General features: G+C 44.1%; 1 protein-coding gene across 5 annotated transcripts in view; it reads left to right on the top strand.

Moving 5' to 3' along the window:
- PTCH2 (patched 2) overlaps positions 1 to 25,116 on the top strand; it is a 60,968-nt gene extending 35,852 nt beyond the window's left edge. For all 5 annotated transcript variants that reach the window (XM_061632811.1, XM_061632813.1, XM_061632812.1 and 2 more), the window contains 18 exons: positions 1,996 to 2,191; positions 6,762 to 6,883; positions 8,298 to 8,445; positions 9,249 to 9,380; positions 9,520 to 9,675; positions 10,387 to 10,479; positions 10,598 to 10,723; positions 11,021 to 11,139; positions 11,773 to 12,175; positions 12,959 to 13,271; positions 13,897 to 14,039; positions 14,418 to 14,598; positions 15,033 to 15,316; positions 17,020 to 17,157; positions 17,838 to 17,980; positions 19,051 to 19,150; positions 19,461 to 19,709; positions 20,273 to 25,116. In XM_061632811.1, the coding sequence (XP_061488795.1) occupies positions 1,996 to 2,191; positions 6,762 to 6,883; positions 8,298 to 8,445; positions 9,249 to 9,380; positions 9,520 to 9,675; positions 10,387 to 10,479; positions 10,598 to 10,723; positions 11,021 to 11,139; positions 11,773 to 12,175; positions 12,959 to 13,271; positions 13,897 to 14,039; positions 14,418 to 14,598; positions 15,033 to 15,316; positions 17,020 to 17,157; positions 17,838 to 17,980; positions 19,051 to 19,150; positions 19,461 to 19,709; positions 20,273 to 20,686 (3,460 nt within the window). In that variant the 3' untranslated portion in view covers positions 20,687 to 25,116. The remainder of the gene's footprint in view (positions 1 to 1,995; positions 2,192 to 6,761; positions 6,884 to 8,297; positions 8,446 to 9,248; positions 9,381 to 9,519; positions 9,676 to 10,386; positions 10,480 to 10,597; positions 10,724 to 11,020; positions 11,140 to 11,772; positions 12,176 to 12,958; positions 13,272 to 13,896; positions 14,040 to 14,417; positions 14,599 to 15,032; positions 15,317 to 17,019; positions 17,158 to 17,837; positions 17,981 to 19,050; positions 19,151 to 19,460; positions 19,710 to 20,272) is intronic.
- Positions 25,117 to 25,854: the final 738 nt, after the last annotated feature.

Here is a 25,854-nt window from a genome sequence, read left to right as displayed (position 1 = left end):
TGATTTAAAGGTACAGGAGGCATCTCCTGTTGGAAACAGGCTCCATGAAAGGCAGTAGAGAGAAGGAGTTGCTGCTATAATCATACCTGAAATAAGATGCAGGGATTTGTTTGGATTTTAGCTATGGCCTTGGCCTCAGAGGATGAGACACAAACTTTGGCCCAGCTACAATATACTGGCTGCTTAATGCCACTGGTTGAGTTCACAATTATACTCTTTGAGGGTCAAAACCTTCACACTTTCCAACAGGTAAATTGCTTTTATCAATAAATCTCTGTCAGACCAAAAAGAGGATTTGCCCCAGAACAGTTTGCCTATTTGAAGATGAATTTAGTATTAAAGAACCTGAAGTGCAGTCCCTGTATTCCTATCTGTCATTGTTTGTTTTAGGGCTGGAAGCAACCTAAGCAACTCTGTTATACGTTATGCAGATTAAACTAACCTCTGTGGCTCATTCTGGCATTTTAAACTATTCTTACTGTCTCTTTTTGACATTCACCTGTACGTTATATTTTCTATATGTGTTACCCAAAGCAGTCATGCAATTTGCTTGGGCCTGGGTCCTGAGCCAAGAACTACAATTTCTCTCATTACTTAAGTTCCAACAGTCACTTGTGAAAGACATTTCCCATGCAATGGCTTCCTTCTGCTCTCCTCCCTCATCCCCACTCTGGAGGCTCTGGCAAACTTTGTGGCTGATAATGGGATTGGAAGAAACAGCTTGTGATTCACCACTGCACAGTTCTCTGAATATTTTATCTCAGTGTCTCTTCTGTCCTAGCTCCAAATACTCATTCTGGTGGGTTACTGACCTTTTCTCACAGTATGAAGCCAAAGAACATCAGTGAAATTGGAAAGGGATTAAATAATTGAGTTTTCACCGGAGTCTGTGGAATTTGCTGTCTCAAGATGGAGATGAGCAGAATTTGGCACAATTTGGCCTTCCTATGGGGGCTGGGAAAATTCTAGATCTAGTGCTACATTTCCAAGGGATGTGACCTCTCCTCTGTGGTATAACTGATCTGTGGATATGATAGTGTTGCCGCCCTGGGCTCCTGCTGGGAGGAAGGGTGGGATATAAATTTAATAAATAAATAGTTGGAGCTGAAGCCTTCTTGGGATAGATTCTTCCATACACTACCCTTTTTGTTAGGGCAGAAGCAAAATGTCTTTTCTCCCATCAAGATGCCTTTTAAGGATACGTATAATACCTAGACAGAATACACATGCGCACACAAAAGTATACCACTGTGTACATATGTACACACAAATGCATTGCACCAGATGATGTGCATGGGAAATACCCTTCTTTCCTTTCCAGTCTTTGTTGAAAGCTTCCCTTTTGCTAATGGAATACACCATGATGCCCCTCATGGACATTACCTTATCCTAAGACACACACACATGCACACACAATTCTGGTGCTGCCAGAGGAGGCACTGTCCAGATCCTCTGGAGCTGGCACGCCAAACCAGATGCCAAATGAAAGCAGCATGCCTGATCCTGTTATGCATGGGAACAAAGGAGATGAAGTCCTATCTCAGCATTGCCCTCCCTAAATGAGACCCTAAATTAATTGCCAGCATGCTAACATCTTGATAGAGGCAGTGCTGGGACAGCCGGACCCTGCATGCAAGGGGGAATCAGTGCACCAGTAGCTATCATTGTCTCATCAATGTGGCACATAGGACAAGGGAAATGGACTGAAATTATGGCCAGACCGTCCGTCCGTGCCTGTCTTTCTGTTTGGGGGCTAAGCCCATGCTCCGTAGGAAAATGAAAGCTGATCAAGTGTACATAAGTCTGCTGGTGATGGTCATGTTCAGTCTTACAGAAAGAATACTAGCTTACAAAAAATGTAGTAACCTGCCTACTGATTTTTATATGAATTTAAAAGCCACCATTAAAACAATGTTCTAATTTCATACTTAATAATAAGTGATGCAATCTGGGTACTTTTCTTGCCCTGTTAACCCATACACTCTATCTCTACAGGGGCCGGCAGGATATCCAGTGGACCAACTTAGATCCCATTCAATTGATGGAGGAGCTGGGTCAGTTCGCCTCTCTGGAAGGATTCAAGGAGATGCTAGATAAGGCAGAGGTTGGCCAGGCCTATATGGAGCGGCCTTGTCTTGATCCCTTTGACCCTGAGTGCCCTACCAGTGCCCCCAACAGCCAAAGCCATCAGGTAGGTTTGAGCTAGGCACTTTCCCCAAATATTCTGTGTACTTGTAGGTGAGAAAACAAATTCTCTCAAACAGTATACAAGATGGTAAACTCTTTGTCTTGACTGTTCTTCAGACTGCAGCTGACAGCTCATATGATGATATACTCTCCAACAATAAAATATTGGTACACACTGAAAACTAGGATGTCAGGGAGGAACTTTCTTTAGTTTTCAATGTGTAAGAAATATTTTTGTAAGAAAAGGTCATAGCTCAGTCATATAGCATATGCTTTGCATGCAGAAGGTCCCAGGTTCAATCCCTAGCATCTCCTGCTATCTGAAACTCTGGAGAGCCACTGCCAATCAGTTTTGACAATATGGAGCTAGTGGTCTGGATTTGTATAACACAGCATCCTAAGTTCCTAAAGAGGAATGTTCCATTATGTGCATGTCTGCCTGCCGTTAGAGCCAAACTGGATGAGAAGATGGGAGGTCCATGATCAGACAATTGGTGGGAGTATTGTTGTTTGGGGTCAAACCATCTGAGTGGCTCAGATTTTCCCTGTGCTGTTTTCCTCATCCTAAATTGTTCCCCATCCTGAGAAGCTGTTATTTGCCCAATGAGGGAAAACATAGAGGCGCTGCCACCTTCAAAAGTGAGGAGATTGGTGACCAGAGATGGGGCATTCTTGGTTGTGGAAACTAGGTTATGGTGCATTATCTCCACAGACACTGATGCCACTTTTGACATCAGATGAAGACAGTTTTATTCTACTCAACTTGTAATAGGTGGCTGATATTTTAATTCTTGCTGTTTATCTGTGTTTATTGCTGCTGTATTGTTTTGTGATTTTAAAATATTTTATTGATTTGTTTTTAATTTTATTGTGGGTGGTGGAAGCTTTGCATTATTATCCCAAACACAACCTAATTGACTCCCTCATATGATAATCAACAGGCAGAATTGTGTCATACTGGACCTGTTAAGCCAGCATATCATTGAGCAATAGTCATTTAGGCTCCATCAGCTTCTTTGAAACCTGACTGCCAGATGGCTGTGAGGCTTATTTCTAAAGCATCTTTTCTAAGTCCCAATTCCCAAGTTAACAGCTATCCTTTGAGAGAACATTGCCTGGAATGTTGGCTTGGCATACTTCAAGCACTGTTTTGCTCTGGATATGATTTGAGCAAATTGTTTAATGATCCAGGTGATATTTTGCATCTTCCTAAAAGTTGGATCTGATATTAAGAGATGCACTAAGAAAGGTTGCACAGCTGCATAATTGTGCAACCTGTTTGGAATAGCCTTTTAAAAAGGAGAGAATTATAGTATTTCAAAGTGTGCTCATTTAGAATAGTGAATACTTTGCAGAATGGATGCAAACTTTGTCAACAGGGCAAAGAATTTAGTAGATGATGAATCTTAATCAGGAGCAAGAAGTTAAAGATTTGAAAATTCCATCGCTAAATATGCCCCCCCCCAAAGAGTAAGTGCCATTAATTGCTCCTAAGACATGCCAACCAAGTTAGGCAGTTTTCCCAATCGCTCAGTCTATGCTTCATGACAGTAGCCAAGGTACACAGGAAGTACCATGACACAAGACTAATATAGCCAAAGAAAATGAATGTTCTGGCTACAAAAAGTAGAAATGATTCTTTGGCCTGGACTCTGGCAGAAGGGGGAGTAGACTAGACGATCCCACAGAGCTCTTCAGATTGTAATATATCTACAAAACAATAGAAAAGCATCCTTATGTCTTGACGGAGCTAGGGACCTCTTTTCAGGCACTGTGTGTCCAAAAGGGCTGAATGAACTGTAGGTTCCCCCATTTTATTAGCTTTCCCCTTCTGTGTCCAAGAGTGTGAGGAGATGTGGAATGCATGGCATTGTGCCAGGGAGGCACAGGCACGACTGATGGTGCTGATTCAGGCAGACGCAGTGCAAGTGCTCACCAGCAGGAGGTCATAGTTGGAATGTGTCCCAGAACAGATGGCAGCTTAGCAGCTTTTGGAAGGCAGAGGGGAAGAGAGCAGTGTGCACATACACATACACACACACACACACACGGAGGCACATATGACCGAGGGCAAGCACAGGGAGCGGGAGGATGGAGTTGCAACCATAATTCCACATTTCCTGGCTTGAAAGCCAGACTGTTATCGTTATGGCTATCCAGTTTCTCTCGCTGCCACCACAGGAGCAGGAAGGAGATGTCTATAGGATTGAAGGGAACACCCAGTGTGCCTGTGGGAAAGCACACACACACACACACACCACAGAGGGATCATACAGTCAGAATGGATTCTGCAAATGCAACTCCGCAATCCAATGAAATCAGCGTTAGTTTTATAGGCATCCATCCTTTGAAGTCTTGGAAAACCCAATTAGTTCTCTGATATAATACTGATTCTTCTTATATTGCTCTTAGCTGGGTAAATAGCATCAGGCATTGGCTGATTTGAATTCATTCAAGCAATATTGTCCAAATGAGCATTATTTTGTTATCTTTGATGGTTGAAAATGTAGAACTACTGCTGTGAGTTGTGCAGTGTAGACACATGTAGTAGTAGATAACGGTGTGATCTGTATGCTTTTAAAAGGTGTGAGAATATACTGCAACTTAGGAGATGGTATGTGTTTAGAGGTAGGAATTTTCCTGTTTTGCCCATTGCTTGAGGCTTGGATTGTGACTGTGTGAGCTGACTCACTCATAGTAAGGTTCACTTGCTGATGGGTGCAGGGTGAGGAGGCCCCAGTGATTTCTGGGTCCTCATTCTGTGGTAATACCTAGACGTGGAGAGAACCAGTATAGAGAGGGCACTGTCACATAAAATCTGGAACCTCCCAGATCTCCTTAACTCTGTTTGCTTGATTGTTTGCTTTATTACATCTAACGGTTCCAGACATAATTATTATGGTGGTAATGTCATATGGCACGTTGCCCTCTTTCATCCTGGGCAACCAAGGAGGCATCAGGCTGCTCAAAGAAGTATATTATTCTGGCACTTGTTACTAAATCTTCTTAGTTATTCTAGGGTCAGTGTCACCGAGTTGAAATGTGGATTATTGTTGGCAGATTTGAGGTTACATTACTGGAAGTAGAATAGATGATCTCCACAAAGGATCCCAAGCCTTCCTTGTTGTTATTAACCAGTAAACGTACTGCCTTCAAGTCGATTCCGACTTATGGTGACCCTATGAATAGGGTTTTCATGAAGATGAGAGGTGGTGACTGGCCCAAGGTCACCCAGTGAGCTTCATGGCTATGTGGGGATTCGAACCCTGATCTCCCAGGTCGTAGTCCAACACCTTAACCACTACACCACACTGGCTCTCTATTAACCAGTAGAATATCCAATATTATAATGTATGTGGCGTTTGCAAAAAGAGGGCTTCTATTTGTTTGTCGGTCTATGTATCAAGAGCTTATAGGCGTATAGGGTCCCTGCTGGCAAGGGACTAACCATACAGGCTCATGACTGGAGCCCTCCATTGCAATACAGTCCTGAACTTCACAAAGAAAACTGCCTTATACTGAGGCAGACTCTTGGTCCCTCTACCTCAGTATTGTCTACACTGAGCTAAGCAGTAGCTCTGCAGAGCTTCAGCCAGGGTCTTCTGCAGCCCTACTTGGGAGTGAACCTGGTACTGCCTTCATGCAAGGCAGACACCTTCTCATTCAGGAGTATTCCAGGTCCCAGGGCCATCCCAACCACAGTAGCAATCTAGACCAGGGGTTCCCAAAATGTGGTCTGTGAGCTTCGTTCAGGTTGTCTGCTGCACATCTGCATTATATATTCATGTTGATTTTGTGTATTGATTTTGTATTGTGTCTTTTGTTTCTTATACTGTACTTTATTAGACTTTCCCCATAGAAGTGGATGGCAGCATTGACTTATGAGAGAAAGTAGAGGGGTGTACTCCACTACTACATTACTGTTTAGGCTAAACCGGCTCCCTGTCCCATGTGACCCCAGCCACTCAGAATAAAACCTGTTCCTATTTTCATAGCCCTATATAAGGTTCAGTTTCTTGGTCACACCTGGGTGTGACAGAATGTTGGAGAATGTGATGGAATGTTGAGAACTATGGTTTGTTTTGTTTATAGAGATAGTGTTTGTTCCAGTAGCACTCTTAATGTGCAAAGTGCTTTACAGTTTTTCACTATTTTATTTATTTATTGGATGCAAAACTGAAGCTAAGAAGTGTTGACTTTTCCCAAGTGCTCAGTCCATTCAGGGTTGAGCAGGGAATTAAACCTACTCAGGTCTCTCAAGGCTAATATTCTGTCCACTAAAATATGCTGCCTCTCCTACTGAGGATTTCATGGGATTTATTTACATGTGACCATTGCCAAGGAGCAACATTTGCCCTTGCTTTCCATAGCAGCTGGGCTTTGTTTTATTAACCAGCTAGTTAGATCCCTTATTCTTAAGCAAAGCAGTTCTGCATGAGTCAGAAGGCAAGGAAAGTGTGCAGAGATACCTCTTCCTTTGTGGGAAACAGTCCTCAGTACCCATCTAAACTTCCTGTGTTCATGCCTTGAGTTAATGCTGCCATTTTACAGTCCATCCTTGCTGTACCCACTAGGAACCAGACATCCCATCTGAACTCACAGGTGGCTGCCATGGTTTTTCACAAAAATACATGCACTGGCAAGAGGAACTGATCCTGGGTGGCACAGTGAAGGATTCCAAGGGGAAACTGCAGAGGTAAGTATGTGCGTACATGTGTGTCCGCTTGTTAAGTCATAGGTCCAGGAATAACCCAATAGCTAAGGAATTATTTCTGCAGAGCTGATGGCTTTCCCTGCAGGCAAGGCCAATTAAAGATGATGGACAGTCATAAAAGTTGTATTTGGAGGAGGAGGGGAGGGGAGGGGATGGCTGCTGGTAACTGATTGGACTCTCACTCCTACCCCTTTCACAGTTGGGGCGATAGTCAACTGCCTCTTGAGCCAGCTTGTAATTTGATGCCAGTGAAGTTCTTGTGAGTACTGGGTGCATGTCTGTGACCTGACCCCAGGAGCAACTGGCTCGGGTATTCCTGAGCCATGGGATTTATGCTGATCCCTGAAACTCTGGCTGCCATCACTCCTTGCCTTCTGAAGCCATCTGCTGACCCCCAACTCCTTCCAGCTGAAATGGATGGTGGCAGACACAGGAAGACATTAGTTTGCAGCAATCCATAGTCTACATTCAAGAGAAGGGCTCAAATGTTTGGAAGTTGGGTCCACACGAGTCTGCACTGTGTCTCATGCTGGCTCCTGCAGCTAATTATGCTACAGATTTGCCATAATTTCTGTTCTAGTGCAGTGGGGCACATTCTGCACACTGGTGGGGGCAGTGTTGTCATGGAACTTTCTCAAACCACATTGTTCCTGAGAGGGGAATTCTCATGGATGGGAAATTCCCTGAATCCTTCCATGCTTCACAAGGCAAAGGACTGCAAAGAAATGACTAAGAAATAGGTGGTAAATTGGGAACAAAGGCTAGCTAAGGTTTGTTGCTGCTGATACATAGCCTCACTTTAATTTTAACATTCCATGCAAGGAAGTAGCCAGAAAATGGCAGAAATTATACTCATTTTAGGCTTCTGATATTATAGGGAGGTGCATCTGCAGCCATTTCCTGCCCCTTCCATGCATTTCCAGAATGCAATACTTACAGGCTTCTTTCTTCATGTATAGATTGGATGTGCACATGGTAAACTGTGTGTGCAAATCATCTGCCACAAACACGCATCACATGCCTATTGGCAATCACAGGCTTGTTGGGAATGCCTATTGGCTTTTCTCATGTCTTGCTTGGAATATTAATCAGTGGCTTGTTCCCATGGAAGCTGATTAACATAGTGTGGTCGTTCATTTTGCATATCTTTTAGATGGGGGTGGTGGAGCACCTTCTTTAACCAAAGAGTAGACTGGTGAATCAGCAGAGAAGGGGGGGGGCTGACTGTGAGAGAAGGAAGGCTGCAAACCAGGCTCCTGGTTTCTACCTTGAGCATGGGACAGGGTGGGTAGGGTGCATTGGAACCTAAGACTATAGTTCCAGAGTTTGAAAGCAGTCCTGCCTCCTTGACTGTGAGCAGAAGAATTTGTTCCTGAGCCAGCATCTATTTCTGCAGAGCTGAAGCCCTGCAGAGCATGTTCCTGCTGATGAGCCCACGACAACTCTTTGAGCACTACCGGGATGACTATGAGATACATGACATCAGTTGGAGTGAGGAGAAGGCAGCTGCTGTGCTGGAGGCCTGGCAACGGGAGTTTGTTGAGGTGAGATGGGCAGAGAAATGTGGCCAGTAGGGCTGTGGCGCCAATATGGGAACACCGGGGTTGCTTGATGCAAGTGACACATCTGTGGGCACAAGTGAAACCACAAATGCACCTACAAAAGGCTGAAGAGGTGAGAATGGAAGGAAAGATGTCAGAAAGCATGATCGGCAAAAATACATGCAGGCCCATGGGGAAGGGGAGAATATCATGCAGGACAGCATACAAATATGCATTTGTCAGTGTAAAAATGTTGTGCATGTACATGGATGCTTTCAAACACATAGAATGGCATGGAAAGCAGTTTCTAGGATGAAAGAATTGCCAGTTGTTCTCAAATTAAGATTTTGGACCCTCTACAATTCTCAGCCTTGTTTGGCATTGGTACATGACATGTATATCAGCATATAAAACCATTCATGCTCATGAGGCTCCTTAGCATCCTGGAACATTTTGGCCTGGTGGCATTAAATCAGTTAGTAGGTCCTCTGTGGTGACATGGGTGGACATGAGTTGCATATTGGATATCTTAGGAATGGCTGAGTGCAGATCCTTTCCTGGAGGTGTTTGATATCCTGTGGATACTTGTGAGATGATTAGTGTTTGTGGTAAGCAGATTCCTTCATAGAGCACCTGGCTGCTTATGAGTAGATGCTTCAACAAAGTGTGTAAGCATTAATAAGTCTTCCTGTGTTACAAGTGACAATCATGTAAATGTATGTGAGAAGGATCCCACTGTGAGTGAACGTAGCCATTGGATGACTCTGCTCTCTTCCCAGTATCTCACAAGTCTTGTTTCTTTCTAGTTGGCCCAGGAATCCCTTCCTTCAAATTCCTCCCAGACTATCCATGCCTTCTCCACCACTACGCTTAATGACATCATGAAATCCTTCTCAGATGTGAGCGCCATCCGTGTGGCTGGTGGATACTTGCTGATGGTGTGTAGCTGCTTCTTCCCTCTCCCCTTTCTGCACCCATTCCTTTAGCTACAGATTGGACTATTGGCATATAGTGCATAGCTTTCCCATCCCCAGCCCACTTGTTATTCAGTGTCATGTCATTCTCATCTTCTTACAGCTGGCATATGCCTGTGTCACTATGCTGCGCTGGGACTGTTCCAAATCTCAAGGTGCTGTGGGCCTGGCTGGGGTTCTTCTAGTTGCCCTTTCAGTGGCAGCGGGACTTGGACTGTGTTCCCTGCTAGGAATCTCATTCAATGCAGCCACCACCCAGGTAGGTCACACATTTGGAGAGATCCACCTTCCCCGATGACCACACCTGCCACCTTTTGCTCTCCATTATTTCCTTTTCCCCTTACTCTGCAAGCACTAGAACTGTCCACCTCCTCAAATGTATCAGGTTAAGCAATACTGAAGTTATGTTCTATCTCTTTATTCTCACCTGGCAGTAGAAGTTATGTTATAGAGAGCATTTTACCTTCAGATTCATGGCAGTTCTGAAGCTCCAATATGACTACCATGCTGCCTTCAGCTGTCTACATACTGCATCCTGTTTATAGAGGTGCCAGAGGAAATGTAGGACATTCATAGAATTGCTGAGTTAAAAAACTGCCCATTTGCACTGAGGCAGGATGCTTTATATCCCAACAGAGTAGGAGAATGCCACAAGGAGAGCCTCAGCTAAGGTGCCTGCAAGGCAAGGAAGGAGCCTAACAAACCAAGTCCAGGTGGCTCAAGTGTGTAAATTATACCATGTGTGTTAGGAGAGAGCAAAAAGCCCAGAGAGTTACCAACCAATTTGACTTTGGAAAAATATAGGAATCATTTAGGTCCTGAGCCTAACAGCAAAAGTAAGCATTTGTGGTGATACCCACAGCCATTCCCTTCCCTGCACAGACTGAAACCTACTTTTGTGGGAATTGAACAGGTGCTGGATGTGCCCATCTAATTATGTTTCCTTCCAATTGTGCTTTCCTTCATACAGGTGCTGCCCTTTCTGGCACTGGGCATTGGCGTGGATGACATGTTTTTACTGGCACATGCCTTCACAGAAACCAGCCAACATGTTCCTGTCAAGGTGAGAAGGTTTCCCTGTTTTTTGCACAAGCCTTTGGCTTCCTGTGTGCTGCCACTGCATGCTCAGCCCCAGCCTTCCACTCTATGCTAACTGTTCCTCATTTGCACCTTTTCAATAGGAGCGGACTGGTGAATGCCTACGCCGAAGTGGCACCAGTGTGGCACTTACCTCTGTCAATAACATGATTGCCTTCTTCATGGCTGCTCTTGTGCCCATCCCAGCACTGCGGGCCTTCTCTCTGCAGGTAAGCCCTTCTGCTAGACGTTTCTCCATGCAGGTTTGCCTGCATGCCATGCTTATGCACACATGCCTTATCTTTAAATCTCACTGTAGGCAAGCCCTCCCACCTCCCTCTGAGTACCTCTACCCAAGAGGTAGCTATGTCCTCAGTCTCCATGGCCTTGGCTGGAAAGCTGGGTGATCTCTCCCCTTGAAGGAAACGGACTGACAGGATAGATGGCCCTCTTTATATAGAGGGTGACACAGTTCAGGATCTTCAGCATGTTTAATTGCTCTTTTTTAATCTCATTGTTTACTGCAGGCTGCTGTTGTGGTAGTGTTTAACTTTGCCATGGTGCTTTTTATTTTTCCTGCCATCCTGAGCCTGGACCTTCATCGGCGTGAGAACAAGAGGCTTGACATTCTGTGCTGCTTCTACAGGTATTGACTTAAGAATGGGATGATAATTTGTTTGTTTGTTTGTCCATCCAACCCTAAATTTGTGTCCCATCTTTCTTCCGTTGTGTAACCTGAGGTGGCATGCATATGACTCCCAGGGGGTCACCCTGAAAAAGAGTCCCTTATCTCTTGGAGTAGTGCTGTGCTCCCCAGGGCAAAGCTGGTCTCCAGCAAATCTCCTGTGAGAAGAGAGTAATGCCACAGCTGGGGGCACTAGTTTGGAAAAGTCATTAAGCACAACAGGGGATCAAATGCAGCTGTAAGGAAGACAGCCGAAGAACAAAGGCAGCTGCACAGATGGTAGTGTTCTCAATCAGTTTTGAAAAGCACATTTCTTTATCACAGCAAAAGTTTGTCTATAAGAACAAATCAAAATGCACATTAAAATCAGCATACCCTGGGGAAAAAATAGATACCCCTTTAAAGACATATATGGGGGGGGGCACCTTCATTCCAAAAGGTGTCTCTATGTGCTCAACAAGAGAACTAGATCCCTTTTGTGATAGTTATATCCAGATGCTGTGTCTGAGCTAGGAAGTGAATCTTCACAGCATGTATGGATGGCTAAGGCTGTATGTTGCCCAGCAGTTTCTCAATCTCTTGTTCTTCCCACAGCCTCTGCTCCTCCCATGTCATTCAGATTCAGCCACAGGAATATGCTGATGCAAATGACAACCACACTGTCTCTGCTTTCCCACATGGACATCCAGCACTGACCACCAGCACATGTATCACCACTACAGTGCAGGCCTTCACCCAGTGCGATCCCTCCGGGCAGCATGTGGTCACCATCTTACCACCCACACAGCATGTCTATACCACTCCTTCCACTCTCTTACCTGCCAACCCTCTGGGGTCACAAGTCTTCACCCCTGCCAGCTCCACCCGTGATCTTCTGGCACAGCTGGATGAGAGCAAAGGTGCCCAGGAGTGTGTATCATTACCCCTTTGTCATTGGAACCTCTCCAGCTTTGCTCGTGACAAATATGCACCCCTTCTGTTGCAGAGCCATACCAAGGTAGGAAACAAAGAGTCATTCTTTTTTTTCTTTTTTTGGTGGGCCGTTGTGCCCTGTGCTGGGAAAAAAATGCATAGCATTCTGGGTAGCAACTGTTTTATGCAGGCACTGCAGCCAATGAGGAACTAAAGCTCCTTGATCTTTTCAGCTAATTGAAGATGAGGGAACCAATATCACCTACATGTGATATTGTGTTGCTTTCCACTGTGCTCCACCCAGTTAAAGATGTATTGCAGCAAATCGGGGGCAAAGATCGTATGTCCATTGTAGTAATTCAAAGACAAGAGCTGCATGTCTTTCCTAGTCTATTTTAACACATTGAGGCAGTTAGGAATGGGGACTTTGCATCTTCCTTGGGTAATTCAGGATGAAATGGCTATTACCCAAGATTATATTTTTGTGTCTCTTCAGAGAGAGATGGTCAAGAACTGAGGCAAATGAACTATGTTCTCGGAGTTAATTAAAAAAAAGAGTTGTGTTCCCTGGCATGGAGGGCTCTCTGCCTGTCATTATTGGTGCTCTATACTCCTAGAACATGGCCCCTGCACAAGGCGCAACTCATATACCATATATAGGTGTTAGGAAGGAGGACTGGGTGGTCACAGTTCCAAAGTCCAGGTAGTTTTTTGTTTTTCTTGTGAACTTCTCATAGGTATCCAGCTAGTCACTGCCTAAACAGGATGTTGAACTAGTTGAGCCTTTGGTCTGATTCAGGATAACTGTCCTTGTGTTCTTATGTTTGTTATGAAGATCCCATTCACTCTTTTCTTCCTGCATTTTCAGGGAATTGTGGTAGCCCTATTCCTGGCACTGCTGGGCCTAAGTCTCTACGGCACAACCAAAGTGCATGATGGACTCTACTTGACAGATATTGTACCACGAGGCACAAAGGAGCACGCCTTCATTTCAGCTCAGTTCAAATACTTTTCATTTTATAACATGTTTGTGGTAACTAAGGGTGGCTTTGACTACCCCAACTCACAAGAGGCCCTTTATGGCCTGCACCAGGCCTTTTCTGCCATCCAGTATGTAGTGCGTGATGAGAACCGCCAGTTGCCTAAGATGTGGTTGCACTACTTCCAGGACTGGTTGCGAGGTGAGTGAAGGACTGTATGCCATCCCTCTCCCCTGGCCTGCACTGTCTCTTCTTGAAGAGTGTGATGGGATGCCCTCCTCCAGCTCTCCATGCAGGTTGCCCTTGATACAAACGTTCTGAAGGCTGGGAGGTGCATGGATGTTAGTACCAGGTGTTTGGCCAGCTGCATCTAGAGAAGGAAACCATCATGTCTCTGCTTTGGAGCCACATTCAGTAGCCCAGTGTTCTATCCTGCTAAAAATATTTTTTAGCTCCTAGAGAACAAGAAACTCTTGTGCCCACATAGGGCACACCTTTTCTGTCTTACATACATGTGTGCTCAGGCAAACACTGTTTATGCCTACACTGCTGTGATGTGTGTGTACATACTCACAACATATACATGTACATCTGTCTTTCTGCCTTCTAGGATTACTAGTTCTGTTCCTCTAAAGTAGAGGCAGAAAACTCTGAAGATGATGCAGCTCTGGTTTCTGCTGGGGTTGAGAGATCTGTGTTAAAAAGCCTAGAGATGGAGGCCATGAAGAGGGGAAAGGATAGACATAGCTTTTGAGAGGAGCTCTTGCTTCTGGGCCTTGGATTCCACAGATGGCACTCCCTGAACTGTATACTCCCTGTGCTCCAGGTCTACAGGCAGCCTTTGACCAGGACTGGGAAGTTGGGCACATCACCAAGGAGAATTACCGCAATGGATCAGAAGATGGTGCCCTGGCTTACAAGCTCCTCATTCAAACAGGCAACAAGAAAGAACCGTTCAATCTAAATCAAGTAAGTGTGGGGGAACCAAGCTAAAATTGGGGAGAGGGGAATGGACAGCCAAAGGGTGCCCACAGTGCCATGAGAATTGAGGGTGACTTCTTGATGTACCTGGAGTAAGTGAGAATATTCCTGCTGAAAGGGAATGGAGAAAGAAGAGGGAGAACTTCTGCATAGGTATTTGGACTCTCTTGGAGATGGAGATTTGGAGGAATTCAGGAGATCTGCATGTCTGGTGAGCTGGTGCCCAAGCAGGGGCCTCAGCCCTATTTCCTGCCAAATGATAGAGCCTATTTAGTAGCACCCTGGAGGCTGCTGCTGATCGTTGTTATTGTTACTGTTATTTATTATACTTTTTAACCACCCTTCATACCTTCCATCTGCCTACAGCTGACAACTCGCCGCCTGGTGGATAAGAATGGGATCATTCCTCCTGACATCTTCTACATTTGTTTGACAGTGTGGGTGAGCAATGACCCTCTTGGCTTTGCTGCCTCCCAGGCCAACTTCTACCCACCACCCCCGGAATGGATCCATGACAAGTATGATGCCACTGGCAAGAGCCTTCGGAGTGAGTGTAGACTGCAGCCTCATTTCCATTCAGCTTTCCACCCCACACTGCTGTTTCAGCTCAGCCCTAGCCCCTGTTCTGTGGCATTCCACAGTGTAAATCCTAGTGTTCCAGGTTCTCCACACTTGAAGTCATGCCTGGCTTCATGAAAGGAAGAGCCATAGCTCAGTAGCAGAACATCTGCCTTGCATGCAGAAAGTCCCAGGTTCAATCCCCAGCATCTCCAGGTAGGACTGGGAGAGACTCCTGCCTGAAACCCTGGAGAGCCGCATGCCAGTCAGGTAGACAATACTGAGACAGATGTCTGGCTCAGTATAAGGCATCTTCCTATATATTCCTGTAGGGCAAAAGGAGCAATTCATTTTGGAGCCAAGAGATTGGGGGGGGGGGGCAGAAGGTCACCATACCTGACAGGCTGCCTCTCTTTCTGACAGTCCCTGCTGCACAACCCCTGGAGTTTGCTCAGTTCCCCTTCTACCTCAATGGACTGCGGCAGACATCGGACTTCGTGGCAGCCATTGAGAGTGTGCGGGCAATCTGTGATGAGGTGGCCCAGATACATGGCATACTCAGCTACCCTAGTGGCTACCCTTTCCTCTTTTGGGAGCAGTACATTGGCCTACGGCACTGGCTTCTGCAGGCTCTCAGCATTGTGTTGGTCTGCACATTTCTTGTGTGCACCCTGCTGCTCCTCAGTCCTTGGACTGCCAGCATCATTGTGAGTATTTTTCTTCACAAACAACAGGGCGTTTAGCAATAATGGCGATGTCTTGAGTTGCCAGTTCCAAACATTATATGTAGTAGCAATATGCCATTGTGCAACAAGACACATGGGGTGGTATTCAATGCTAGTCCTACTCAGAGTAGACCCACTAAAGTTAATGAACATGACTAACTTAGGTTTAATTAATTTCAGTGAGTCTTCTCTGAGTAGACTTAGCTGAATACGACCCATGGTTGTCAAATGTTTTTGTTAAATCATCATTTCTAGCCCTCGTGGTTAGGACAGAGAATTTGGAAATGGGAGTTGGGGGTGGAATTTGTGTGAAGCTTCCTATAATGAGAGAGAGAGAGATTCTGCCCTCTGCACAATCCCTCCTCCATTCCCCTTTCTTTTTGGCTTCCCTAAGAATTTGCCCCAATACTTTTTCCTTCTATGCTAATGAACATTTTAAACCATTCCAATTCTGCCAAAGCTCAAATTTTGCAACTGGAATAAATTTAAAAGATACGTTGCTGCAATAGTTTGCATAATTTATCCTGACTGCAGAAATGGCGTGTTAGGTTGCAGATTTGAATTTTTTTAGTGCCTTCACATATTTTTTTGAACATGAAGACACAAAAATATTTTCACATACATGTATTAAGGCATTCACACAGCAAACATGTTTACCAGTGTGTGTATTGTAGAGGTACATGCACCAAGGAGCTAGGATTGCCCACCAATTCCCACTGGATGTATACACAGTGGCAAATACACATCTGCTACCAGACACTGTAAAGTAGATCTGTATCTTTTGTGGCAAAAAGCAAATATCGAGCTTCTCTTCATGATGCTGAAAGGGTAACTATGAATGTGTCTGGCTTGTACACTGACATGCAGGTGCTCTACTGCAGATGCATCCTTATCAACCTTTATGAATAGGGTGTCCATAGTCCTACATCCCTGCTGCTAACCATATTAATTGTCTATCACATCAAGCATATATTAATATATCAGAGTGGCAATACTTAACTCAGAAATTGCATACATGTCATTGTGGCCCATGAATGCCTGATGATAAATGTTAATTGTGAATTAATTAACATTAACCACCCACTGCCATGCCTGATATCTTGATTGTTAATATTCTTTATTATGCCAACCCTGTTATCATAATATGCATAACCTAGGCTGTTAATATTTGTGGCTCATTTAATACTCATAACCATGAGGGCTATACTACTGCACAAAAGAAACCTAACATCTATAACCAAAAAATCAACATTCTGTGCTAAAAATAAAATAACTAAATGGCACAGGCTTGTATGCATTACATTTTTAAAAAAAATATGCTATGTAACGTCTATTTTTGTAACATCTTTGCGACAGAGGGGAATGAAATGGCGGGGAGGTTAGGACTAATTGGACAATATTACTAAGCCCTAAATATTTGCCATGGAACTCAGAAGGCTGTACAGAACCTTTTGGTTTCTGACCTTACAGATAACTTCCCCTGCAATCATGAGGTCTAGTAACATCTAGGGGTTATAGGGTCTGTTAAGAAGCAAATATACTTGCATGCTAATAAGCACATAGATTTGTAGAGTCCTGTTCATAGTCCACCTATTATGACAACATTACATACTTTTCTTCATTGATATAATTGACATGCCCATTCCCGCGGTAAGATACTGACCTGTCCCTTTTCTCTGATATAGGTATTTGTTCTAGCTATGATGACAGTTGAGCTCTTTGGTATTATGGGCCTGATGGGCATCAAACTGAGTGCCATCCCTGTAGTCATCCTCATTGCTTCTGTGGGCATTGGTGTGGAATTCACTGTACATGTGGCTCTGGTAAGAAACAATTGCATGATCATGACCCAATGTGCTATCATGTCGAGAGCATGTGATTCAGTGAGACTTGCTCTCTCTGACCCTCAATGGGTCCATACTGAAAAGGATTCCCTGAACACTCTTGTAAAGAGACCATGCACTGTTTTTCACACTAGATAACTTGGTGTTAAATATTATAACTGTATGTATTCAAATATCTTTGGTGGCACCTACCCAGAATATTTGGATTATTTAAGTTTTGATCTATTGCACAAAACTTAATCAGTAGTGGAGTCTATATGGGAGAATAAGTAAATTGTGGATTCATTACTCCTTAAAATTCTTTAACCATCCAGCTGTATTCTGGGGGGTCAGAATGGAATTTAATCCATAATTATGGGTACAGAATCCAGAGGTTGGTAGTTCTTCTAATTAGTGCTGAACATAACTGTGTATGGGACAAAAAGGAAGAGTCCAAGCTCTGCTTTGCTTTCAAAGGAACCATTGAAATGGCTGACATTTCTACATGAGCCTGTCCCAGCTCTAGCAATAGCAGCAGGCTCAGTGTGCAAGAACAGATTTGGGGCTTGCCTCTTGTTCTTTCTCTGTGTGGTGGGCCTTCCAAGATACAGTATGGTGACTGACTCCTTTATGAGTGTCTGCTTGGACTAGCTGTACTATGACTGTTTATCTTTTCTTAGGGCTTTCTCACAGCCATTGGCAACCGGAACCTGCGTGCCAGTGTAGCCCTAGAGCACATGTTTGCCCCTGTGATGGATGGCGCTATCTCCACTCTGCTTGGTGTTCTCATGTTGGCTGGTTCAGAATTTGATTTCATTCTGAGGTACTGTCCTGTGGCTAACTTCTCCCTTCGTACACATATTTCAGTGGTGCGGTGTCATTCCCAGAGGTATCAGTAAGAGGAGTGGTTAGAGAATGGGAAATTGTCCATATTCCCAAGAGACCTTGAGACCAACTGTGTCATATAGGGCAATATGTCTGAGAAACTCACTGATCAAAATGCAAATAAAGGCAGATCTAGTAAGGTGCAAGAGGATACTAAAGAGGAACTGGTGCATTCTGCCAAATTTGGAGGATAGAAATCCCCCTGTTCAAGACAACAGCTTACAAACATTGTATACATTGTATGGATAATTTATTCCGCATCTGGCACCTTCCCTTATGGCAGTGGAGGCATGTAAGCTCCATGAGGCTGGATTAGCTTAGAGAGACGATGGGATATTTGACCTTCCACATGGAACAACTCCGCACTGAGAATAAGGTACAGCTCTTGAATTTAGATCCTGACCTGACAGCTGCATATATGAGGTCTATATCATTCAGGGGCTACACAACATCCTAGCCAGGGGGCAGGCAGCCTATGAGGCCTAAGAAATGGAAATCTCTGACCAAGACATTTCTGAGCTGAATGTCCACTATATTTCCAACAAGCTCAAAGCACTGCAGTTGGAGCCACACACTTCATGTCTGGTCTTTTGTAGAGTGGAGAATGCAAGCAAGATCACCACATACCAGCCTAGACCACCTCCCCCCAACTAACAAAATCTCCCAGCCCAGAATGTATGCGGGAGTGTGTGTGTTTGTGTGTATGTTTCTATGCAGTTTGCTAGCAGTCAGTGCATGGGGTGTAATGAGAGGGCAAAAGAGAATGTGTGTGTTGGTGTGCCAACTCTATACCTAGCTGCCCTATGAAAGGCCCAGATGTTTTACCAACATCTGCCACCATTTGGGTAAATAAACACCATTTCCTCTCACACAGACCACTGTGCTGTGTCTTGGTTTCCTGGGATGGGGAAGAAAAGGAGCAATAATGAATTCTTACTCTAAAGTCCTATTATATGTATATGAACTATACATATGGCAATTACTGACCACCTTCACCTCCTTCAAAAGGTATTTCTTTGCTGTGCTCACCATCCTGACGATTTTGGGGCTGCTCAATGGCCTGGTGCTGCTGCCTGTCTTGTTGTCTATCATTGGACCACCTGTAGAGGTAAGAGAAGTTCTGTTTCTCATCAGTTTGCTTTATTGGAGAACTAAAGAGAAGAACGGAAGGGAACCTATATCTCATTGTCAAAATATTGCTGCCAGATTGGGATAGAGAGAAGTGATTGAACACTCACTCATGTCTTCATAGAACATAGGTCTCTGTTTTTACCTGCCATTAATAGATTTCAGGATTCACTACACTGAACTGAATGACTGTACTTCTCTTGTGATCATGTCTCATAGCAAAAAGGCTTGAGACCCTCTATGTGTGACATGCTGTTTTCTCAATGTGCTTTCTGTCTTTCATCATATAGGTCACACCAGCAGATAATGGCAGCTGCCTGCCAACACCTTCACCTGTCCCCCCACCCATCAGTCACCATAGCTTCTATGTACACCGGCATGGTGGAGCCTTTGGTGACTCTTCAGACTCTGAGTACTATTCAGAGAGCATTGGTGCATCAGACATTGGTGAAGATGATCGCAGCACCTATATCATCCCCCCAGCGCAATCACACATCTTGGTCAAGGCCAGCAAAAGCCCCAACTTCCCCAAAATCACTGTAAGTGTCCATCAAGAGCCAGGAGAAACAGAACTCTGGTTTCTCTCGATGGAGAGTGGAGGCACTGACATGAAAGGCTCCTAGATTCTAGCTCTAGTGTGAAGACAGTGCTCCCTAATGAGTTAGGAAGCAAGGAAAGGAGTGAATCGGGAATTGCTAGGATGGAAATAGAAATTTATTAGACTGTGGTGGGTGGGGCTCTGTGAGACAGAATTCCTAGGATCTCTGGGAAAGACAGGCCATAGTATCTTAGAGCAAGGGTACTAGGATCTAGGAATTCTTGGCTTTTTCTCTGTATATTTGGGGCACAATGTGGCATAATGATGTATATTGGGAAAATAGGAGTCTAGGTACTATCTCCAGGAATTAAAATATATATAGTTGTTGAAATCTCTTATTCAGAACATCATCCTCTCTCTTGGTGCCTCAGTTTCTTCTTGCTGAATTTGCTGCTTTCTGCTTTAAAGGGTTTTAATGAGGACACCATACAGCTGTATTTTTGTTACTGTGCTCTTTCTTTTCCTGTCCAACACAATAACATCAGTCTTCTCTTTCCTCGGTAGGTGGTGAAAAGCTACAAGACAAGCTTAGAATCACCTCTGTCGTTGTGCAGCCCAGACTGGACCCAAACTATGAGCTCTGGAGGCCATTTACAATCCACTGCCACAGAAGTCAAGGATACTACACAGCAGCAAGAGCAGCCAAAGCACAGACAAGGGCCTCAGCTGCCTCGGACTGCCCCCATTCCCCTTCGGACCGACCCTACTCTCCACAGCTCCAGAGTGCCACCTCTTGGACCTGGTGGTACCTTCACCACAGTTACAGCTACTGCCTCAGTGATGCTGTCCTTGCATCCAGCCCTTCCTGGTTCATGCCGGGGTTACACACATGAGGGCTTTGAATCTGATGGCCCTGAGGGGTCTGGCAGAGACCCATCCAACAGCTTGGAACTGCAGAATCTAGACCAGAGGCACTAGCATTTAATTTTTGCCAGGCCAAGACTTTGGCTCTAGAACTCCTGCTCAGGGATGGGATGTGCACAGTATCCCTGGTGGGGTCAGGGGCCCAGATTCTTCTCACACATATAAGCACACATGCATACCACAGATGGTGAAGAAGAATGGACACCTGGAAGCTTTTGCATCATGTCTACCCAACTGTAGACATTGATAGTGCCTTTGAGAACTGGAGCAAGGAGGCCAGGCGAGCTACAGCAGTGAGAACTTGGTACTCCGCTCTCCCATGCCTTGTTTCTCTAGGTGTATCTGCCACCATCAAACATGCTGGGCTTCTTGGTTGCCAGGACTTCTGGCTTCAAAACATCCCTAATTTGTGTCCTTACATTGGACTGATGGCCCATATAGCGTTGGGCCCACCTGCCTGCAGACAGGGAAAGTTCTAATCCCATTGAATCTGGAAAACGAAAGCGGCCATACCCCATATGCTGTGTGAACCATCTCATGGCCATCATCGGGGCAGGGCGTCAGAATTGCTCAAACACCGACCCTCCCATGGAGAGAACAGGACTCAACTTATATGTGGGGAACTCTCCCACATTGTGCTGCTATTTTTTATTTTTATTAATATTAATATTATTTTAAGCTGTATAAAAAGAGTCACAAACCCTCCCCCTTATAATTATAATAATTATTTTTTATTATTTTCACAGCTCCCTCATTAAAAAAAAGTGGCGGTATCCCTTTGAAGGGAGACACCAGTGTGAGGCTGAAATGGAGACCCCCCCTGGGGGAGGGAGTGTGGAGGGGAGGGAGCATGCAGTGGAGGGGCACAATGTGTCTTAGCCTTCTATGCAAGCTGGGTGGGATGGGCTGCACTTTGCTCTTGCTCCCACCAGCATGACTGCCTGTGCCAGCATCTGCCATGTGGCTGTTCTAAATCCTGTTAAACTCCTCCCCACCTTATCCCACACCCCAAAACTTTCCTTTGTGCCCTATTCTTTTGCTTGCTTGCCTCTTTATCAGCCCAGGATAGCCCATCACGCAAGCACCCCAGGAGCAAACCTGAAGTACCTCCTATTAGTTTAAATTTCTAGCGTCATCATTTCCCAAGAATATACACCGGGCATAATGTGTGACTAACATAAGAGGGATCATTCAGGACACAGAATTTGTCAGGGTTTTTTTGAGGGGGGACTAGAAGTCCTCTAGGGGATCAGAGCTGGGCCTTCTGGAAGAGCAATTTGTTTCAGTTTATATGTTTTTTCTGATTCCATGCTTTAAGAGGTACTTGCCACAAGATATTTTGTTGTCAAAGTCTGCTGCCTGTGTACAAAATGCATGTGTACTGCATTGGTTTACAAAGGGAGTGTTTCAAATGGAAATTTGAGGTGACTGAGGAGAACAACACTTAATAAGAAAGCTGGGCAACCTCATGGTAAATTAAGCTGTTCATTGCCCTCAGTGAGCACAGTGTACCATTTTGAGTCTTTTAACACATGATGTTTTTCCTGCATTGAGATTATCGGCTTCCTGACCCACATACTTTTAGCATGCATGCTTATGTTGCACTTCACAACAGATATGATAGTGTCCCTACGCAGAGATTATTTCTGTGCATGAAAAATACAATGTATAAAATTATCCTTTGATTTCAACCCAAAGTGATTTTGGATGGGAGAAATGTCTCCCACCTAAAAAGATCCTCATGTAGTCAGCAGAGCAGAAAATGTTCAATGGGAGAGACAAGAGTTGGGCAAAACATTTGATTTCTTGCCTGAAAGTATGAGGGCTGTGGTTGCTTTTTCTGTTTCTGAATGATCTCTTTCCGGTTCAGCTTTTTTGGCTGAAAAGCGAGAAATTAACTGTCACTTGGCAGCAGGATTGATTCTAAAGGACCAGTTCACTTCCATCTGATATGCTTGGTTTCCCCATAGCTAAGTCAAAATTGCTTTATGAAACGTTTTGGTTTTTCCATTCTGGTTCAGGGCACAAATCTGAATTTTGCACGAAATTTAAAGTGCAGATTTCTGGCCAGCTCTGCCCTGTACATCAATCACAAAAGAATGTCTCACACCTATATACTGAAACATGAAAGTTTCTGGATTTTAAAAAAATGATTTTTCTTTCTTACTGATCTGTTCTAAAAGATGGCAGCTGGAAAAATAATCTCTGTTGTTTAGGATTCTTGACACGTTACCAGTTTCCCTATGTTAAACCACTGCTACTTCCTAGTTAGCATCCAAATTATATATGTATTTTAAAACATTCTCTTCTGTCACCTGCTGGTTTTGGAGCCTGAAGGGAGTGCCACAGTTTTCAGGAAGTACTTTAAGGGCAAGAGACTTGATGAGAAGTTTAAAATCTTAATTTTATTTTAAACCGGGCTATCCCTACCCAACAGGCAATGCAGGCAGCTGCCTGAAGCAAAAGAATTCCAGGGCTTCTGAAGCTAAATCTTTCAAGGGATGTTAGATGGGGCAGTTGTGTCCCCTCCCCAGTTTTCCTGATTGAGTTAAGTGGAGGAGAATACAGATACACTGTCACCTTGAGAAGGAAATGGTACATACCATACACAATAAGCAAGAATTTGGACCAATCCAAATCCTTATTTTTTTACACAAGACAGCAAAATAATTTTAGGTAGCCCTGATTACAGGTTTGGAGATTTTAGGCTTTGTGAAGGCACCCTTCAAATTGCAGAAGTAGCTCAACATCATACTACACTGCAGTTAGGTACGCAAGTAGTTTGTCATCTTCAGAGTGGTGTTGATGTTTCTAGTGGATCAATACTTTTCACCTTTGTCTTTAGAATGAGCTAAATTAAGCAATGCTGCTAGCTGTTCTTTGCTAGCATGGAGCATCTCAGAGACTTTGTGTGAAAATCTGTTCTGCTCGGGCATAAACTTGGGTGTCCCCTTGGACACAGGCTGAGGCACCAGAGTCAACCAGTTTACTTGTGTGAGAGAGCAGAACTGGTTCACCCTTGAATCCACTGCCTCAATCTCATTCTTCCTTCTCAACCACAGGCACTTTAAATTCCTCCTCCCTTTCACCCAATAACTGCTGTAATTTTATTTCCTAGCCTATTTGGATTCCCTAGTCACTTCTTTCTGCCAAGGGAATTTCTGCTGAGGTTTTTACATTTTGATTGTGTGAACCCCGTTGGCACCTTCAGTAGCTTTGGGCCTCCTGTTAAAATGAATTAATTCAGTTGATTTAAAGCTAAGAATTACTTCTAGGATCTGGAGAGACTTCCTGTACATAGAAACTTGCTGCATGGCAGAGATTGACCTGGCCTTTTGGATTTGTCTAGTTTCCCATGAAGCTACTTTATAAGCCAGAAACTACTGTCAAGGTTAGAATCTAGTAACATTTGACATGTATACCCCACTTCCCCCTCTATCCCTTCCACCCACAACTCATAATAGAACTCACACTAGATATGGTGTTTCTCCTCCACCCATGCCACAACAAGTCTATGACCAGCAAAGCTTGGGGAAATGGTGGAAAGGGACACATTGTGTGTGCATGTGTGTATTGGTGTGCGCGTGTGCATGTGAGTATGTAGCGGGTATGCTGGAGTCCTTTTAACCTGAAATGTTGTCATGCCATATAAATTATTTATATGAAAAGAAAAAAGATTTATTTTTGTAGTTTGTACAGACCTCTAGCCTTGCAATGGAAGTTTTTATTTTTAAAAGTAAATATATATTATATATAAACCTATCTTCTGATGGTGCCCGTGTGCAGTTCTTTGGTCCCTATTCGGATGGGGGAGTGTGTTTGTGTTTGTAGTGAGGCATGCACCTACTACATTTATGCAGGCTGAACACATAAGTTTCTCTAAACAGGATATACATAGCAGCTGGGAGAGAAAGAATTCTAAGCTGGGAAATGGTGCTGAGAAAAGGGTTAATTCCCCCCCCAGCACCACAGTCCTAGTCTGAATCTTCCTTTTGGCTGTTATTTGGTACAATTTTATAAGGATGCAATCCCATCACAGGTTTCTGGCATTTTGTCTAGTTTTGCCTCGACTTCCATCTTAGAGAAATCTGTCTCGATGAACAGCAGGGGTCTGTGTGTGTGTGTGTATGAGTATGCATGTGTGTACATATAGCTAGATGTTTTCTGTTCCCAGAAAATGCGAATTCTGGATTAATTGCTTAAAGGGAACATATTTTAATATAATTTGCATATTTTACTTTGATTGACCTGTTTGGTCCTTCGCAGAACTTACATTGTATTTTCAAGGCCTGACATGCTAGAGCAAGGAAAGTGCTGGTGCAGGAACTGGAGGGAACCATCCAAAGTTCACTTTTTTTCAGTCTTCAGCATATACTGTGTTCCATTACAAAAAAAATAATAATTGTGCAACTTCGTTGTCTCGGCATTTTCACAAGTGGCACTAAATCACCTTTTAATCTGAACTGTTACATGTGAATGTTACTGAGGATAATAAAGCTAAAGAAAGACCATTTAAAATCAAATGTACATTTTTGCTTAGTGTAGCTTTTAATGCTATTTACAAATATAGGAAATGCAAAAGAAAAAGGTACAGGTTGTGAAAAGCAGCCTGACAAGGGCAGAATTAGACCCAAAAAGACAATGTTAAAATGGTCGAAGGGAGAGCATAAAGGAAAGAAGAGTTATAACAGGCTCAGACAACCTGTAACAACTACCTGTAAAAGTGTAAAATCTCTGCAGAAGAGGGGGCCAAGTCTGATGTAACAAGCTAGAATGTTAAGTGTGTACAGGGGCAGCTTAGTCTCACTTTAAAAACCATTAAATGTACATTTTAAACATACCCATTTATTTGAGCCAGTGGAAAACAGAGGTGTAAGTAACGGCTCAGTGGATGCAATTGCTCAGTAGTTGAACATTATCTTTGCTTCTCTGGAAACTACACAGTTAGAGGGGACTTGGGGAAGACGGTCTGTCTTTGCTTGTAAATGTTTTATACTGGGAGCATCCTGGAGGACTGTTACATTCAGAAGTATGGAGAGGAGTCCCCAAGTCCAACAGGCCCCAGCCCTGTGTTCCCAGCCCTGGCATGAACGTTTTCTCTACCCTCCACCCCCATCTCAGTCACGGCTATACTGCAGCTGCCTGGCAGTGTTTATTTTTCCATAGTGAGTGCAGGAAGCCAGTATGGAGCAGGGCGCAGCCCAGCGGGTGTGTGTGTGTGT

The sequence above is a fragment of the Rhineura floridana genome, chromosome 6 (assembly GCF_030035675.1).
Source record: "Rhineura floridana isolate rRhiFlo1 chromosome 6, rRhiFlo1.hap2, whole genome shotgun sequence".
NCBI classification, from domain to species: Eukaryota; Metazoa; Chordata; class Lepidosauria; order Squamata; family Rhineuridae; genus Rhineura; species Rhineura floridana.
Note: the sequence above shows the minus strand (reverse complement) of the source record. Positions and strands in the feature narration are given on the sequence as shown.